The sequence below is a fragment of the Pelodiscus sinensis genome, chromosome 17 (assembly GCF_052426305.1).
Source record: "Pelodiscus sinensis isolate ZL-2025 chromosome 17, ASM5242630v1, whole genome shotgun sequence".
Classification (NCBI taxonomy): Eukaryota; Metazoa; Chordata; order Testudines; family Trionychidae; genus Pelodiscus; species Pelodiscus sinensis.
The window spans coordinates 9,982,724-10,000,000 of NC_143068.1; the positions used below are offsets into that span (position 1 = coordinate 9,982,724).

General features: G+C 43.5%; 1 protein-coding gene across 1 annotated transcript in view; it reads right to left on the minus strand.

Moving 5' to 3' along the window:
• Positions 1-7,812: 7,812 nt before the first annotated feature.
• The window catches only part of NTSR1 (neurotensin receptor 1), a 154,501-nt gene continuing 145,036 nt past the window's right edge, over positions 7,813-17,277 (minus strand). Inside the window, exon 4 of the mRNA XM_014575093.4 lies at positions 7,813-17,277. This exon is cut by the window's right edge and continues 230 nt beyond it. Within this exon, the coding sequence (XP_014430579.2) occupies positions 17,258-17,277 (20 nt within the window). The 3' untranslated portion in view covers positions 7,813-17,257.

Below are 17,277 nucleotides of genomic sequence, written 5' to 3' on the forward strand. Positions count from 1 at the left end.
CTTCCCTCTATTTTCATACCGTGCTTTGCCAATAATAGTGTAGACGTAAATTTCACAGTGTATTGTACCAATCTGAGTGAGGGAAAGAGGACATCAGAAAGGATCTCTCCCCCCAGGAGAGAACTTTTGTTTAATATTTATATAAAAGGGAACCCGCCAACATTTGTGGTTCCTTTAGTGCAATCGAAACATCTTCTCAAGGCAATACATTCAGTGCACTCAGGGTTTTTTTTCAGCTTTTGTTTACAACAGTTCTAATAGATCTCAGATTCTAAAGTGGATGTTATACTGCAAGGAGCCACAACGTGAGAGCAAATTTAGTGGATTGTTCACAGTTTACAACATGCCTTTACTTTTTTATAGAGAAAAAGGGGACATTGCTTTCCTGTCCTTCAGACTTTCATGTTTTTACCAACAAGCAGCCAAGTGATATTAAAACTTGATGTATTTGTAACTAGAAAACAGATGAGCCAGCCAGTTTTTTCAAGCGAGAGGAAGAATGATTCACTTGAGGAACCAAAATATTATAGTGAGTGTATTACAAGGTAGAAGTGTTTGTGTTACATCCAACCAGCTCTCATTGACTCGCCATGCTGCATATCAAATGCTAGCCTTACTTGTCTTTCAATGAGAGTTAGGCACTTAGCTCCCCAAGGCCACCTTGAAAATTCCTGACTTGAAGTATTATGAGAAGATGGCACCACTAATACAGCACCGATAATCAAAAATGTGGGTAGTCCCATAACCTCAAGTTGCATAGCCCCATTGTAGACCATGGAACGTATCATGACTTCAAGTGGGGTTTCACAAGGCACGTGCCAGGACAGAGGTGCTGGGAGCACCAGGGCCTCAGGAGAATAATTTACACTGAAATCTAGTAGCTGAGATTTATTTGGGGTTTACCAGCAGTGATCCCTGTAAACTGTGCACTTGGGCAGCCACCACGGAGAAATTAGCAGAGCGCTCACAGCTAGGTTTTTTTGTTTCTACAGGTGGTGCACATCCACACATGCCTCAGTGCACACAACAACATTTATTCCACACACAAATGGAAACAATTAGAAGGAACATTGTTTCCCAGTGGTGGAAAGTTTGCAAGACAGCATCAAGCTCTCCACTTTCAGGAAATTAAAGTGGGCCAGTGCAGATCAAAAGTGAGTAGAGCTACCTAATGGAAGAGCAGAAAACCACTCTTAGCCTCTGCACCATCTGTGAGTGGAGCTCCTAAGGAACTGTAATTAGAAAGCTCCTTTGAATCCTAAGTGGAGACTTCAAGGGAAGTAGCAGGCAAAACAAATCTGCAGGGTCAATCCCACCACACACAGCTGTCCTTGCCCATAGGCACAATATGCAGCTGTGTAGTTGCATAGGGCACCCGAAGATTTGGGGCACCACTGGGTCTTAATGTCCACCCACTTACCTCTTCCTATCCCATTTCTGTGGCTCTGCTTCCCCCATGCTGGATCTAGTGAATTTAAAAGTGAAAAGGCCTCCAGACCTATTAGCAGAATTGGTGGAAGAGTGGCAATGAAGCCATTTAACATGCTGTTTGCATCATGCAAGCAAGATACTAACAAACTTCAACAGGACTGTGACGGGGTGGCGCAACCCTGCACTAACCGCGACCCCCCCCAGAGGGCCAGGGGGACGTGGAGCAGCTTTCCTGGCCACGAGGGAAGCTGCTGGGGGGGCGGCAGAGACGCGCTGCCTGGCAGGCGGCTTAACCGGCGGTTCCCCAGACGCTGGGGAGGAGGCTTCTCCTGTGGCGGTGGAGACAGCGGCAGCAGCGGGGATACTACGGCCCGGCCGCTTCAGGGTCGGTGCCCCCACTGACCACCCACTGGCAGCCTCGATACCCAGCAATGCTGGCCGGGAGGAGAACCCTAAGAGGGGGCGGGGGCAGCTGGAGGAAAAGGGGAGGAGCCGCTTGTGGGACGCCGGCGCAGGCACGAGGGCACCGACCCTGAAGCGGCCGGGGCGGAGTATCCCCGCTGCTCCCGCTGTCTCCCCCGCCGCGGGAGAAGCATCCTCTCCCCTGGAGAGGAGGGGCGGCACCCTCCCTGGGATTAAACTGGCAGGAGCCATAGGACTGGGAAGGAAGGAGGGAGAAGGCGGATGAAGGGACTGAGAGCCTCGAAGAAGCACCGGGACAGACCTGCTGGTGAGCGGGAGGGTGAGGAAGCAGGCTGATGTGTTGAGGAACCTTGCCCCATCAGCCAGGTGAGGGGAGAGAGGTAATTCTCCCCCGCCTTAGAGCCCTGGGCTGGGGTCTGGAGAGAGGGAGGGTCTGGACCCCCCTCATCTCCCCGCTCAGGTGATGGTCAGAGCGACCAGAAGGAGGTTCAGCAATCCTCGGCTCAGCGGAGTCAGAGGAGACTGGGGCAGCAAGAGGGGCAGAGGGACATGACCAGGGCAGTCGGTGTCGGGGGCCCCATGACACGGACTTTATTTACCAAAAGTGGAGTCTCTTTACAAAGCTGCTGCATCCCTCAGTAGCTCTCACTCAGCCCCTGCCAATCTTCTCCCCACTCCTTCCTGTTTCCTGTGCTTCCAGACTCCCAACAGCCAATGCTCCTAGTTCTAATCATTACAAGCAGCATCTAAAACACCACATTCCCTCCTCTCTTAAGAAGTGCTCTCAATTACAAAATCAACATTGTTATTCTAACCACTGCAACAAATATGCAACACAGGCATTTGCCAACCCTTGGTACAGGACCTTAGTTTAACATTAATTTTTAAAATATTTCATTAGTGTGTTGCTGAAGACTGTAAAATCCCCCCTCTAAAAATCATCTGCTCCTCCCCAACCCAGGCTGCCATCACCCTTACGGGCACTAGTATAACAGTATTGCGTAGGGACCCATAAATCCTAAGGATGGCCTTGCCACCCAAGATGCAGCAGGACAATCATGAGCAGGGTATGCATGCACTCAATCTGTATATCCCTGCATCAGAATGAATAAATCAGTCATGTAAAAATCTGAGCTGATTAAGTCTCGAAACCACGTGTTAAATATGATTGTATCCATTTTACAGATGGGCAAACCTAGTCATCAAGTAGTTCAAGGTCTTGTCCACAGCCACAAGGCATGTCAAAGGCAGGGAAGGGAATAGAAGATGGAAGGTCTCACTAAATCTGGACTCTCATCTTAAGGTATGCAACACCAGCTACGTAGAACTCATAGCTGGAGTCGGCTTACGTTATGTCAAGTTTGGCACCTTTCCCACAGAGGGATGTCAATGGGAGCAAACACTGACATCAGCTTCCCTTACTCCTCACCAGAGCAGGAGTACTGGACACTGGCAGGGGCACTCTCTGAGTTTGATTTAGTGAGTCTTAACTAGACTCGCTAAATTGAACTCCCGAAGATCGATCGCAGCAGTGTTGTTCTTCTGCTGAGTGAAGAGAAGACCTAAGAAGTCTTCTGCCTTGTAGTCCCCTACTAATACTAGTGGATGTGCTTCCTCTCTGGGACTGGCTGGCATTGACGTTTCACCCATAGGGGGCACATGTCCCTTTGCTGGCACACAGCTAGCATTTTGTACAATTCAGTTGAACAGTGCATTTCTCTTGGAGTTTTACACTTGAGTGCACAAACACACTTCATGCTCTGTTTCATATTTCACAGCCCACCCGAGGCCTGCAGTAACATCTTCTCCAAGACAGGCATCCTGACACGGCTTTATTGTTTAAATACCCTCATAAATTTATTCCAACCTGATCTGCAGCTCAAGAATAAATTCAATAAGGCAGAGGGGGATTTAAAAGCATTGTAAATACATTAACTTCTTGATGAATGATTATTACATTTTATAGAACCATTTGAACACCAACAGCATTTGTTTCAAAAGGACAAGGAAAGTTCCCTCTTGTAAAGCATGCACATTTGATAATTGAAATGGAAATATAGCCTGATTCAAACTGTTCCTCGCTCCTTGATACTGATCTTTCCCCATCTCTATGAAAAGAAATAGCAACTTTGATTGGCCTTCTGGTTTCCTTCATTTTGATTAACTTGATTCTTGATTGCGCGCATCAACAGGGAAGAGGTTTGCATATTATGAGCCTTGTTCTGTATGTTACATGTATTTTGGTATTTTATAGACTAAATTAAATATGTCGAACCACACCGCTGCAGCCATTTTGTTACTTGTACAGGACTGTATTTTCAAAGGAGCAGGAACCTGGTCTCTATTGTGCATGTACGACTTTCCCAAGGCACAGACTCTGCAAGCTGCATTCTTCCATTCAAGGAAAAGTCAGTCCACCGAGAGAGAAGAATTTTGTTTTATACTTGAATTGCTAAAAAAGTTGCTGTCAATTCCTTGTGCACTACACTGAAAATTCATATTTTTAAAACAGAATTTATTGGACACTAGAAAAATCGATCTGTCTAATAAATTATTGATTCTTTAATAATTGTTGATGTTGGTGGAAATAGTTGCTTCTTGCTAGCCTGCTCATAAATCAGCCGTGAAATGTGTTCTCCCAATTCCAAGTAGCTGCTAATTTCAACCATGATTTAGAAGTTAATTTTCCAACTCTGAATGCTGCCAGATGCTTTTCTTTTTTATGCTTCCATCCAATTTTCTCATGTGCAGAACTCAAATCATTAGGATTGACTGGCTGAAAAAAATGAAGCCTTTACAGGTTTTTGTCATGCATTGCTATGGGAATGACACGGCATGTGAAAGAGACAAGACCTGTAAGATACCTGAGGTGGAAAGTTGTACACTTGGCATTAGGTTTAAGGGCTCTGTTTAGCATATAGGGAAATACATGAGTGCTTTGCTAACACAAAACAAATGTGTGTTATAAAAATTGCTATCCAAAGGGTGAAAACAGAGAATGAGACTGGGGAAAAAAGCAGATTAATCAAACAGCTGAAAGGACAGAGAAAGTAAAGATGTGTTGGTGTTGAAGGCACTCGACAGAGACAAACAAGAGCGGGTGCAATTTCCACAGAATTTCTGTGTGACTTCAGGCAAATTACTCTATTTCTCTGCAGCTTGGCTCTACACAATTCTAAGTCAAATCTGCCTGCCCACTTGATGCCGCTGCGTATGGCTTTGGCTGTCTCTGTCAAACAGAGTCCAGTTTAGGGCAACAAAAATAATTAGGGGTCTGGAGCACACGACTTATGAGGAGAGGCTGAGGGATTTGGGCTTATTTAGTCTACAAAAGAGTGAGGGGGGATTTCTTAGTAGCCTTCAGCTACCTGAATGGAAGTTCCAAAGTGGATGGAGAAAGGCTGTTCTTAGTGGTGACAGTTGACAGAATGAGATGCACCGGTATCAAATTGCAGTGGGGGAAGTCTAGGTTGGATATTAGGAATAACTATTTCCTGAGGAGGGTGCTGAAGCATTGGAATGGGTTACTTTCGGGGTAGGTGGGGGTATGTGGAATCTCCATCCCTAGAGGTTGTTAAGCCCTGGCTGGGTTGATTTAGTTGGGATTGGTCCTGCTTTTAGTAGGAGGTTGGAGTCAATGACCTCCTAAGGTTTCTTCCAATCCTATGATTCTAAATACCTATGGGTATGTCTACACAGCAAAGTTATTTTGAAATAACAGCTGTTATTTTGAAATAACTTTCCTAGCATCTACACAAGCCAACTGCTATTTCGAAATTAATTCGAAATAGTGGAGAGTTTATTTCAAAATAGGTAAACCTCATTCCACAAGGAATAGCACCAATTTTGAAATTACTATTTTGAAATAAGTGCTGTGTAGATGCTTATTTCTAAATAGGGGGCCTACAGCCCTTTCCAGTATTCCCTGCTGGCCGCCCTGGCCACAAGGTAACTTCTGACCTGATGCCCTGCTGTAAACAGTTCCGGCTGGCCTTAAATGCGATTCAGCATCCAGTGTGGACGCACTAATTCAAAATGCATTTTATGTGTAGATGCGTTATTTCGAAATAAGAAATATAACTATTTCGAAATTAGATATTTTGAAATAACGCTGTAGTGTAGACATTCCCTATCACTTGCAGGCTTGGGAGTGGGGAGTTCAGACTTGCCTTTCCTAAATAAAACACTCCATCTATAAAGGAGAGAATAGATTCATCTAAGGCCAGAGGGGAACACTGTGCTTGTCTAGTCTGACCTCCTGCCTACCACAAGCCAGAAACCTGCCCTGGATTAATTCCTATTTAAATGAGAGCTGATCTTTCAGAAAAAAGATTCCATCTTGATTGAAAAATTGCCAGTTACAGAGTCCATGATGGCCTTGGTAAATTGTTCCAGTGACAAATTACTTTCACTCTGAAAAAATCTGTCTCTTATTTCTAGTCTGGATTTGTCTAATTTCCACTCCCAAGCATCTGCTGTCATAATACTGTTGTCCGGTCGACTGAAAAGCCCATCATTGAATGGTGTTCTTCATGTAGGGATTGATAGCTAGTAATACAGTCACCCTTTAGTCTTAGAATCATAGAATCATAGAATAATAGGACTGGAAGGGACCTCGAGAGGTCATCGAGTCCAGTCCCCCGCCCTCAAGGCAGGACCAAGCTCCGTCTACACCATCCCTGACAGATGTCTATCTAACCTGTTCTTAAATATCTCCAGAGAGGGAGATTCCACCACCTCTCTTGGCAATTTATTCCAATATTTATTCCAATATTCTCTCGTCTATCAGCCATGTTTCGCAATCCTTTAGTCATTCTCATGGGTTTCCAGTGAGCCCTCATCAATTTATCGTTCTTGAATTGTGGGCACCAGATCTGCACAGAGGATTCCATCAGCTGTCACCCCAAATGCCAAACATGGAGATAATATAATCTCCCCATTTCTACTTATACAGCCAAGGATCATGTTAGCTCTTTTGGCTGCTGCCCTGCCCTGGGAGCTCATGTCCTCTTCATTATGGTCACTCCTCTACCTGAGTATTTTTGTCATCTGCAAGCCTTATCAGTGATTATTTAATGTCTTTTTTTAGTGTGTTGATAAAAAAGTTAATAGCGTAGGGCTAAGAACTAAGCCCTCTGGGCCTCCTCTAGAAACACACCTGGTCAGTGATGATTCCAGGTTTACATTTACATTCTGAGTCCTGTCGTCAGTTTTGAAATCCACTTAATATGTGCTGGTAACAGTCTGGCTTATAATCACACTGTTGCCGGGGAGTCGAGAGCCTCCATGGACCCCTGGGCAAGGAATGTGGGGGGGAGCTGGCTCCGTGCTCCTGAGGGGGATGGGCCTCAGGCAGAAGGGGTGGGGCCAAGGGCAGCCAGCCCTCAGCGCTGCCCTCACAATGGCACATCCCACCCCAACTCTCAGAGCCGCAGGCACAGGGCTTCAGCTGGTATCATTGCAAGGGCGCCATTTCGGGTGGGTGGGGGAGGGGGGACCAGTCGTGCGCTCTGGGCTGCGGGTTGCTTTTCATCCTGTTGCATGTGACCATCAGAGAGTGAGGGGAAAGTCCTTGCATTTTGTGCTTGCCTCGCATACCTGGCTGGTGAGCTCCCAGGATGAAAAGCAAGCCACGTCCCGGAGCGCATGGCTGCTGCCCCACACCACACCTTCCCGAAATGGCACCCTTGCACCACCGCCACAGTAGCAGTGATGGTGGCCAGGAGCCCTGGACCCCTTTGAATCGCTGGACCCCAGGGCAATTACCTCCTTCACCCTCCCCCACCCTCCCATCGGTGGGCCTGCATTGTTTTGTGTGGTACTAAGTCAAATACCTTAAAGAAGCCTAAGTATATTATATCAACACTATTATCTTCATCAACAAAATGTATAATGTCATCGGAAGAAGATATCAATTTAGCTTGATGAAATCTATTCTCCATAAACCCATATTGATGGCTACAATTATATTACCCTCCTTTAATTCTTTATGATTAGAGTCCTACATCATCAATTCCATTGTTTTGCCTGGGATTAATGTCTGGCTGAGTTGCAACATTGGGTTGAAAGCTACTTGAATTTCACATGCCTAGACCAGAATTGAATATCCCTCTACCACTAGTAAGCAATCATAGAATCATAGAATATTAAAACTCAAAAGGACCTCAAGAGATCATCAAGTCCAGTCCTCTACCCTCACAGCAGGACCAAGCACTATCTAGATAAAGTAAGCTTTATCATTAACCAAGATCTGCCACTCAATCATGAGCCTTCAAAATCTTAAATTTGATTATTTATTTTTAAGATCAATGAATTAAAAAACAAAACAAAACAAAATCAAAAAATCACCATGCAATACAAAGGTTAATATCAGAAAGTAGCCGTTCCATTATAGTTTGGTCATAAAATACAGTATAAATAATGGCATGTTACATTTAAATAATATTTTCAATTGCGACGGGGGGGAGGGGGGATTTCACATCCCACTCCTTTCCCCTTGCCAGAGTAACTTTTAGAAATGAGACTCTGACACAGTCTTAACATTCATTATTTTTTACACATAAAATAAAGCACATACAAATTCTGTTTTTCCAAAAAAAAAATCACTTTTTGTATTTTCACCACAAGTACAACATGTCAAGTTGCACAGCTTAAGAGATTCTTGAGCACAAAGCCAGGCGATCATAATGAGATTTTGAGTTCTGCTATTTAGCTGCTAAAAAAAAAAATCCAGACTAGAACAGACAAACTTGTTCAGCTGTAGCTTCATAAAGGGAAATAATTTTAATACCTTTTTTCCCCTAACAGAATTACCTTACAATTCTATTATTGGCAAGATAATACTCAAATTATTGCACACACAAACTCTGCACAGTCATGTTGTATGAATGTTTCTTCTGTTCATGAAGGGTGTATGCTCTGGTAATCAGACAGGCTAAAGGACCTACCGTTTAAATCTAACAACACAAATTGGCTGCAGTAGTAACACACCTTTCTTTTATCTTTGCTTATACATTCAATGCTATGAATGAAAAAGTTTTGGTTTGCTAATGCTTCCCAGATGATCCTTTTGTTTGGTTCAGTTTTTAAAGGGTGAAGTCATTGAAGCAGAATCTTATGCAGCTTACAGAAAGACAAGATCAGCAGAGCATTAAAACACTGTTGAGAGCTGGACCTTTGGTGATAAAGTCCCATCTCGGGGATATTTCTGACTAGAATAATGACTCTGGAAATCTGATTTCACACACTGAGAAAAGGGATGACACTGCTAAGAACACTGTGAAGATAAATGAAACCTTAAAATTACATTTAAAGAAGTGGCCTGGCAGAGTCTCATTAGACTCCAGTCACTTTGAATCCAAGCTAGCATTTCACATCTGTGGGTTCTAAGGCTTCTTTGAATGAAAATGAGCATTGCACCTCACTTGTAGGAAATCTACTTAAATCCAGTATGTCAGACACTCTCCTCTCTACTCCAATAATGTAGCAGTAAAGAAGTATTACAAATAATATGACAAAAAAATAAGTGTGAGTGAATTAATTGTGCTCATTGTTAAGCTCATTCCACCATAATCAATTTTAGAGTTCAGTTCATCCCCAAATTTAAGGTTAGCCAAGACTGTAGCTAAAAAGGAGCACAAAGGGAAATAGAGAAAAGTACTAATAAAGATCATTTGTATGTACCCTGAAGTGTGTACCATTTTCTTGTGCCTGCCTGTGTTCTTCTCTCTGGAAGTGTGGGCTTCTCTTTAGCTAGAAAAATGTGTATGCTTGTTTTAAAGTGAGTGTTTGAAACTGCCTGCTCACTCCTATGAGTTCCCATAGGCTGTGTCCAGATTCAGGGGTTTGTTCGAAAAAAGTAGCCTTTTTTCGAAAAAACTTCACCTGCGTCTAGACTGCAGCCGCGTTCTTTCGAAATTAAATCGAAAGAACGCGGCTTTTCTTTCAACGGCGGTAAACCTCATTTCACAAGGAAGAACGCCTTTTTTCGAAAGTGCTCTTTCGAAAAAAGGCATTCTTGAATGCCAACAGGGCTTTTTAGAAAGAGAGCATCCAAACTCACTCACTGCTTTCTTTTGAAAAAGCGGCTTGCTTTTTTGAAAGTACTGCTTGCAGTCTAGACGCTCTTTTTCGAAAGAGGCTTTTTCGAAAGACATCTTTCGAAAGAGGCTTGCAGTCTAGACATAGCCATAGAGTCCAAACCTGGGTCTAAATATGCCAGAGCTTTCACAGAATCATAGAATACTAGAAAATAGAAGGGACCTCAAAAGATCATGAAGTCCAGTCCCTTGACCTTGCAGCAGGACCAAATACCATCTATATCATCCCTGATAGATGTCTATTTAATCTGCTCTTAAATATCTCGAGTGATGGAGATTCCACAACCTCCCTAGGCGATTGAGATTCCACAACCTCCCTAGACAATTTATTACAGCGTTTAATCACTCTGACAGGAAGTTTTTCCTAATGTCTAATCTAAAACTCCCTTACTGCAATTTAAGCCTATTGCTTCTTGGCCTATCATATGGGGTCTGAAATCATATTCCAAAGTGGAACAGAGTTTCTAGACATTCAAACTTGGTGAGTTGAAGAAAGAATTAGGTTGCAATTGCAAATCAGGGTTTTTGATTTAGGCTTGTCTCTGGTTTAGAGTTCATGAACAAAGGTTGATGAACCAGAAAAATGCTTAAGAAAGATCACGGGGCATTTTTAACCTCCTCAAGATTAGTCCTTCCCTGCTAAAAATCCTTAAAGATGTATCCAAATGTCTTTGTTTTCAATTGAGCTCTTTCCCATTTTAGTTCCAACTCATAGATAAACCTAGAGGCAAAAAAAAAAAAAGCCTCTTGCACAAAAATGCCCTCTAATTAATTATGCAAATGAAGTGTGGCAATATGCCAAACTGTGCTTCATTTGCATAGGCTTTTGCACAAGAGGAATGCAGTGTACATGTAGCCTAGGAAACTGACAGGATATACCTGGGGTTGGCAAATACCTGTTCAATGGCTTCCTTACCACTTGAATGGCTCTTTCACAGGTTCGATGTTTTGCTGGCTTTGTTAACTAGATTCTTTCTGGAGGAAGCAGAGGCACAGAACAAGGATAGAAAGAGGCTAGTGGATGGGCATTAAGATGCAGTGGTGCCCCAAATTTTTGGGTGCCCTACCTAGCTGCATATTCTGCAAATGAGTAAGGATGGCTCTGGCACTTATTCTCCTAACTCTCCCATGTACTTCTGAAATCCCATCCTTAAATGGTGTAGCTCCTGTTAGAAGTGTGATTAAAATAATCCTGAGGATCCCACTCCCAGGATCATAAAAATGGACTCTTTTCCTATCAGCCCAGAGTATGAAACTGTGGATCATTTTCCCTCTATGTAGGCAGTGTAATAGGGAGGGCAGGTTTTAGATCTGCAGGCTGAGCTCTGTATATGGTGATTGGGGAGATTCTACAGAGAATATGGCCACAGCCAGTGTGCAGTTCACGTTATTTCTGCAGATCAGAACTCTTAATCATCTGGAAGCAGCTTCTAACCCATGATGTTGGCGTGGCTATAATACATCCTGCTATTGTATCATTTCTGCCTGTCCCTGGGGTAAGGCCCAGCTGCAGGTCTGGCGAAATTCTGTATACTGTCACTGTCTGTTTACGTCAATGGAAGTTTGAGGATCGCTAATTTCCACTTTCTGTGCCGACTGCTGAAATTTCAGAATTATTTTTGTCAGTGTTAATTTTTTCTAAACATTCTAGATAGAAAGATTGATCAGTCATTCTAGGCCATGAAATGATACAGTCAGACAGACAGGAATCCTGCTTAGATCTTGACCTGCATCTTCTGCAGCCTGAACTTAACTAAGCCTCTTTCATGGAAGCAAATAATATCTTACTGCCAGTTATTTTTGGTTACAAGTTAGGTCCTTCAGACATTAAGTTACTGGCTTTGATAGCATACATGAGTTAAATTGTTCATGCAGCCAGAATTATTTGCAATTAGAAGGCCCGACTAAGCTGAAAATTTGGATCATTAGGTTCATTTCTGATCTGGAACAGATATCCATAGTGCACCTTGTGACTTGAAAATGATGATTTGATGAAAACTTGTTTGAAGCTATATGTGTTCCCTATCTCACAGAAATGCTGCAATGATTAATTATTCAGGGTAAGATTTTCAAAAGCACTTTATGATGGTCAGCAATCAACTATCCATTGAAAGTCCCTATATTTCTATTGGCTAACAGGGATTGGGCTTTTCCTTTATTTTTTTTACTTGGCCCTATCTCCCTTAGTTATCTCATTCTTAAAAACCTAAGCATTATTATAGAAAGTTTCTTCAGGTCTCCTAATGCTTTTAAAAATTTTCATAAAACGATTCCTAACCTATCATGGTCATATTTTATATTAAGGTCCTATTTGTACATAGTTAATAAAGGGTAATGAACAATGAATGGACATTTTAATAAATGATGGATCGATTGTTAAATTTTGTTACAGAATCCATTAGAGCAATAGGTTGCTTATCGCTTTGGCTTATAACCATCTGCAACACCTTCTACTGATGTAGATCACATACAGCTCATGTCTGACACATGCTTTTCATAATCCATTTATAAATGAAATCTTCACGTAAAGGGAAACCACCCTACCTTTTGGTTTTTCTAGGTAAATTTAATAAATTGTGTTTCTAACTAGATAGAAGACCACTGTACATAAAAAATAGACGATCGATCATTCAAAAGTAACTCTCGCACTGCTTCCGGGATTACCATGGGAATGAAATAAAACTGGGATGGGGGAACCTTTTTTGGATCAGGAGCAGCTGGCCCACACAGTGGGAGCACCAGCTCCCCAATGCTGGGGGTGAGGGGAGTCCCATGGGCAAGCTGGGGGCTGGATTCAGCCGCCGGGCCATAGGTTCCTCACCTTGAAATAAAAGAACACGTAAGAGAGCAGAACGTATACCTGGGCGGAGTCAAACGAACCCACAAAAATGTCCATTCTAAACTGAGATTTTCAAGTGGATTTGAACAGCCGGGGACAAAGGGGGCAATTGTCCCAGGGCCCAGTGATTCTAAGGGGCCCGGGGCTCCCAGCTGCTACCGCTAGAGCAGCAGCTGGTGGTGGACAGAGCCCCAGGCCCTGTAGAATCACCGCTGGAACACTGCACTGCACGCTCCAGAGCCCCACACCACACCAGTCCGGGTGGCTCCGGGGGAGGCTGTTTTAGGCCTGCCCCTCCCACCCGAGGCCCCACCCCTTCCAGGACCACAGAGCAGATGCCCCCCCTCCCATTGCCTAAGGGCCTAGTAATCCTGTCAGCTCCCCCGTGCACAGCTATCATTTATTAGCCTCTGGGTAGCTATGATTTGCAGCCATGCAGGCATTAGCTCTGTCACCTAAGCTTTAAGGAACACTGGTTCTATATCAGAAAATCTCAGTGGCGGTCAGAGCACTGGAAACTGAGCTTTATCAATCAGGTGGGATGTTTAACTAGGAAAAGGAGACTCCACTTTCAGGATTTTCCTTTTGGCTCTGTAAAGTTAAAATGGGCAGTCTCTTCCATTTAGCAATTAATATTGTAATTAGCTGGCAAGTGTACCTATGTGTTTAACGATTGTTGACTCAGTGAAGTCAGAGCTGTGCAGCTGTTTGTCATAGCCCCTAAGCTGCAGTGAGCTATTGGTGATTCTATTTTATTTCAGAGGATAGGGGATTATGCAGCAGGGAAGGGAATATGCTTCTGAAGCAGATTAAATTCTATCCTCACTGCCAAAGGAAATTCTGAGTGGCCACGGTGTGCCACGGCATAGCAGCAACTGTCACCACCAAGAAATAACAGTTCCTAAGTGACACTAGGCTAGTTCAAGAATGAACCGTGCTTGGAATACCAGCCAGGCTTCCTTTTAATATGATCTGGCCTGCTCATTTTTCAGAACAAATCTGCAATTTACCGCCTTCTTACAGCCCAGTCATATCGCCACAGTTAATTTGAGCACCACGGAGAGAAAATCAAAACTTCAAAGTGTACTTGCTTGACCTAGATTTTCCTTAGATTTTCCTTTTTCTTACTGGAATTACTGGTCTGCTGGCCAGGTTCTGCTATAACCATTTGCTCAGGAGACAGGGCACCATGTCTGGCAATGTAAGTGATTTTGACAATGTGCAAGTGGGCATGGGCAGTATTGTGTTAACTAGTGCATGGCTATGATGTGGCTGATCACAAGAGCCTGGCACAAGTTGCACAAATCCCTATGCTGGCTCCATTTCCCCCAGCTCACCAGTGTAATAGCAGAGATTCTCTTTTAGTTTATTATATGGGGCCTGTGATGTTGGTGTATTTTGTTGCATTTGATGGCTGGTAGGTAGAAATGGGAGCATAATTCAAATCCTCAAGCGACATAGCCCATTTGGATAAAAGGTTTGCAAATCCAAATCTAGGGTTAGCTCTGATCCAATTCCCACTTTTCATCTGGCCATAGCTTTGGTTTGCTGCCTGCATGCAGCCACGATTAAATACAGATTAGCTCCTCACTGCTAGGCTGACCTTTCGCATTAAGCACTCCTTCAACAAAGAGGATTTAAGCCCTAGAATGATGTGCATGCAAGCACCTTTTGTTGGACTGTAACAAGGCCAACCACCTTCCGAGCACCTCTTTGTGGCCAAAGCTCACTCTGTGGTGGTGTATGGCTACAGTAGGAGCTAAGCCCCATATTCCCAGGCATTACCTGACTGATCCTCAGCCCTCTTTAGCCCTCTGACTCTTCCAGGCCCAAACCCTTGTTTCAGTCAGGCATCCTGCCAGGAGCCTCCAGATTATGGCTTCATCTCTCCCCTAGTTTCAGAGTCTTTTGTGCAGAGACTTTCACTCACTACCATTCACTGCACTCCAACTCCTCTTTCTACATCATTGCATCCTCTTGGTGCTTTTATAGGGCAGTCACCCTGATCTTTCCCAGGTGCGCCTCATTCCATAATCCGGGTCAGTTAGCTCCAGTCCTTAAGAAGCAAACCATCTGGTCACACTGGCCCATTCAGACCCAACAGTTCTCTCTGCTGCCCCCTCTAATTGGTCACAAAGGCTGCGTCTAGACTGCAGGGTTTTTTCGAAAAAAGTAGCCTTTTTTCGAAAAAACTTCACCTCCGTCTAGACTACAGCCGCGTTCTTTCAAAATTAAATCCAAAGAACGTGGCTTTTCTTTCGACAGCGGTACTCCTCATTTCACGAGGAAGAACACCTTTTTTTGAAAGTGCTCTTTCGAAAAAAGGCGCTCTTGAATGCAAACAGGCTTTTTCGAAAGAGAGCATCCAGACTGCCTGGGTGCTCTCTTTCAAAAAAGCGGCTTGCTTTTTCGAAAGTACTGCTTGCAGTCTAAACGCTCTTTTTTGAAAGAGGCTTTTTCGAAAGTATTTTTCGAAAAAGCCTCTTTCGAAAGAGGCTTGCAGTCTAGACGTAGCCAAAGTGTGTCTACACAGCAAAGTTATTTCAGAATAACAGCCGTTATTCCAAAATAACTATTGAGTATCTACACAGCAATTCCATTACTTATTTCAAAATAATGGATAGCTTATTCCGACATCTGTAAACCTCATTCTACGAAGAATAACGCCCATTCTGAAATAACTATTTTGAACTAAGGTGTATGTAGACGCTCCACTTCCGCTATTTCGAAATAGCCCCTCACCAGGGCCATTCTAAGTTATTCCTCCTGGGACTCTAAATCGAGATAGCACATGTACATTAGGGAAGCCTGCCTTGGACTAATTTTGAGGCTTCTCTGCAGTGTAGACGTGCTGTTTCGAAATAAGCTATTTTGAAATAACTATTCCGGAATCGCTTATTCAGAAATAATTGTGCAGTATAGATATACCCAAAGGGACCAGGTTTTGGAACTGGGAATCCATCTTGTTATCTATTAATTCTTCAGCTGTGTTGTCGGTGGCTAGAGCTTGGTAAAGACACCAGTTAAACAAGGTCAAGAAATACAGCTCATTACGTCCCAGAACAAGAAAACTGCCCGAGAGTCTTTTTTGTGGTCTTTGTACCTTGGACTTAAGCTTGCCCGTTGGGGTATCAGCAAACTCTCAAATAAAAAAAAACCTGCAGATGGAGAAAAACTGGATAAAGAATGGCAAAGAAATCAACAATCTGTACCCTGCAAAATTCACACAGGGGACTCTGGGCCTCTCCTTCATTCATTCACAGTCCTCACTCATCACGGTCCAGGCATTTGCTCATCTCTTCATAGGGCTCACCTAACTTGTTACCTTTTTCCAGTGGAAAAAAGGATTTGTCTACAAAGCACATGTACAATTGCCCTCTTGTTTGTATTTGACAATTAGATTTGCCTCTATTTAAGCCTTCTAGCCTTTGTCCTTATTCTTATGTATTATGCTATTTATTTGTGGTATGACTTTGCTGAAAGAACCCAGCAGGCTTTGAGGACCCACTGTGCTAGGCACTGTACACACAGCTAACAAAAAAAAGATCCTTGCTCCTTAAGAGCACTGAACGGTATTCTCGAGAGTGACCCTCCCTGCCATCCTACTCTAGGTAAGGCATTGTTATTTCATTCTTTAATTGAGGGTCACTGACGTAGCTTTCCTGGGCATCCTGATCTAATTAATCAGATTTCAGAATGAGTTGTATAAATAACTGCCTTGCTCCCTGAGTGCACTATTCCCTTTGGAGTTCCTTATTCCCATTCCTCTTTCTTTTACCACCTCTCAGATTGTTTACTCACACACCAACATTCCTTCTAATCTTTTCCATCTACGTGCAGATTTTTCCATGTGTGTTGAATAAATTTTGTTATGTGCACTGAGGCATGTATGAATGTGCACCACCAGAAGAAACACAAACCTAGCTGTAGGCACTCTGCTAATCAGCTGGGTGGCATTGGAATTTCTCCTGAGCAGCTGCACAAGGACACAGTTTATAGGGAATGCTGCTTCCCCCCTCAAAAAATATCCCGTCCCTCCCAACTCCCTTGCTCCTCATTAAAGTCTCAGCTCAGTGCCAACTGGAGAAATGAGGTTGAGTCCACAGACTTTTGCATGGCACCTCTGCATGGATAAAAGGATGAAGCACAATATGAGTTGCCTAAGCTTGACATTTATAGGCTGAAGACGTGCTATGGCTTCCCAGAATAACACTGCATCAGAATCTATGCCAGACTGAAGTTACAAAATGCGGCGACATTATTCACAAGAGGCAAGGCCGATGCTTTAAAATAACCCCGACATGACTGGCGGAAGGAAGCCTATTTGTTTCAGCACAAATGACTCTGCTAAACACATTCGGGCTATGGTGAATTTAGAGACCATGCATTAAGGTCCCAGAGGTCTCTCTCACATCTCAAGTCCACATTGAAACACATTCTCTCTTCCTTTGGCTTCACTCGGGTCTCAATATGTAGTTTCCCTAG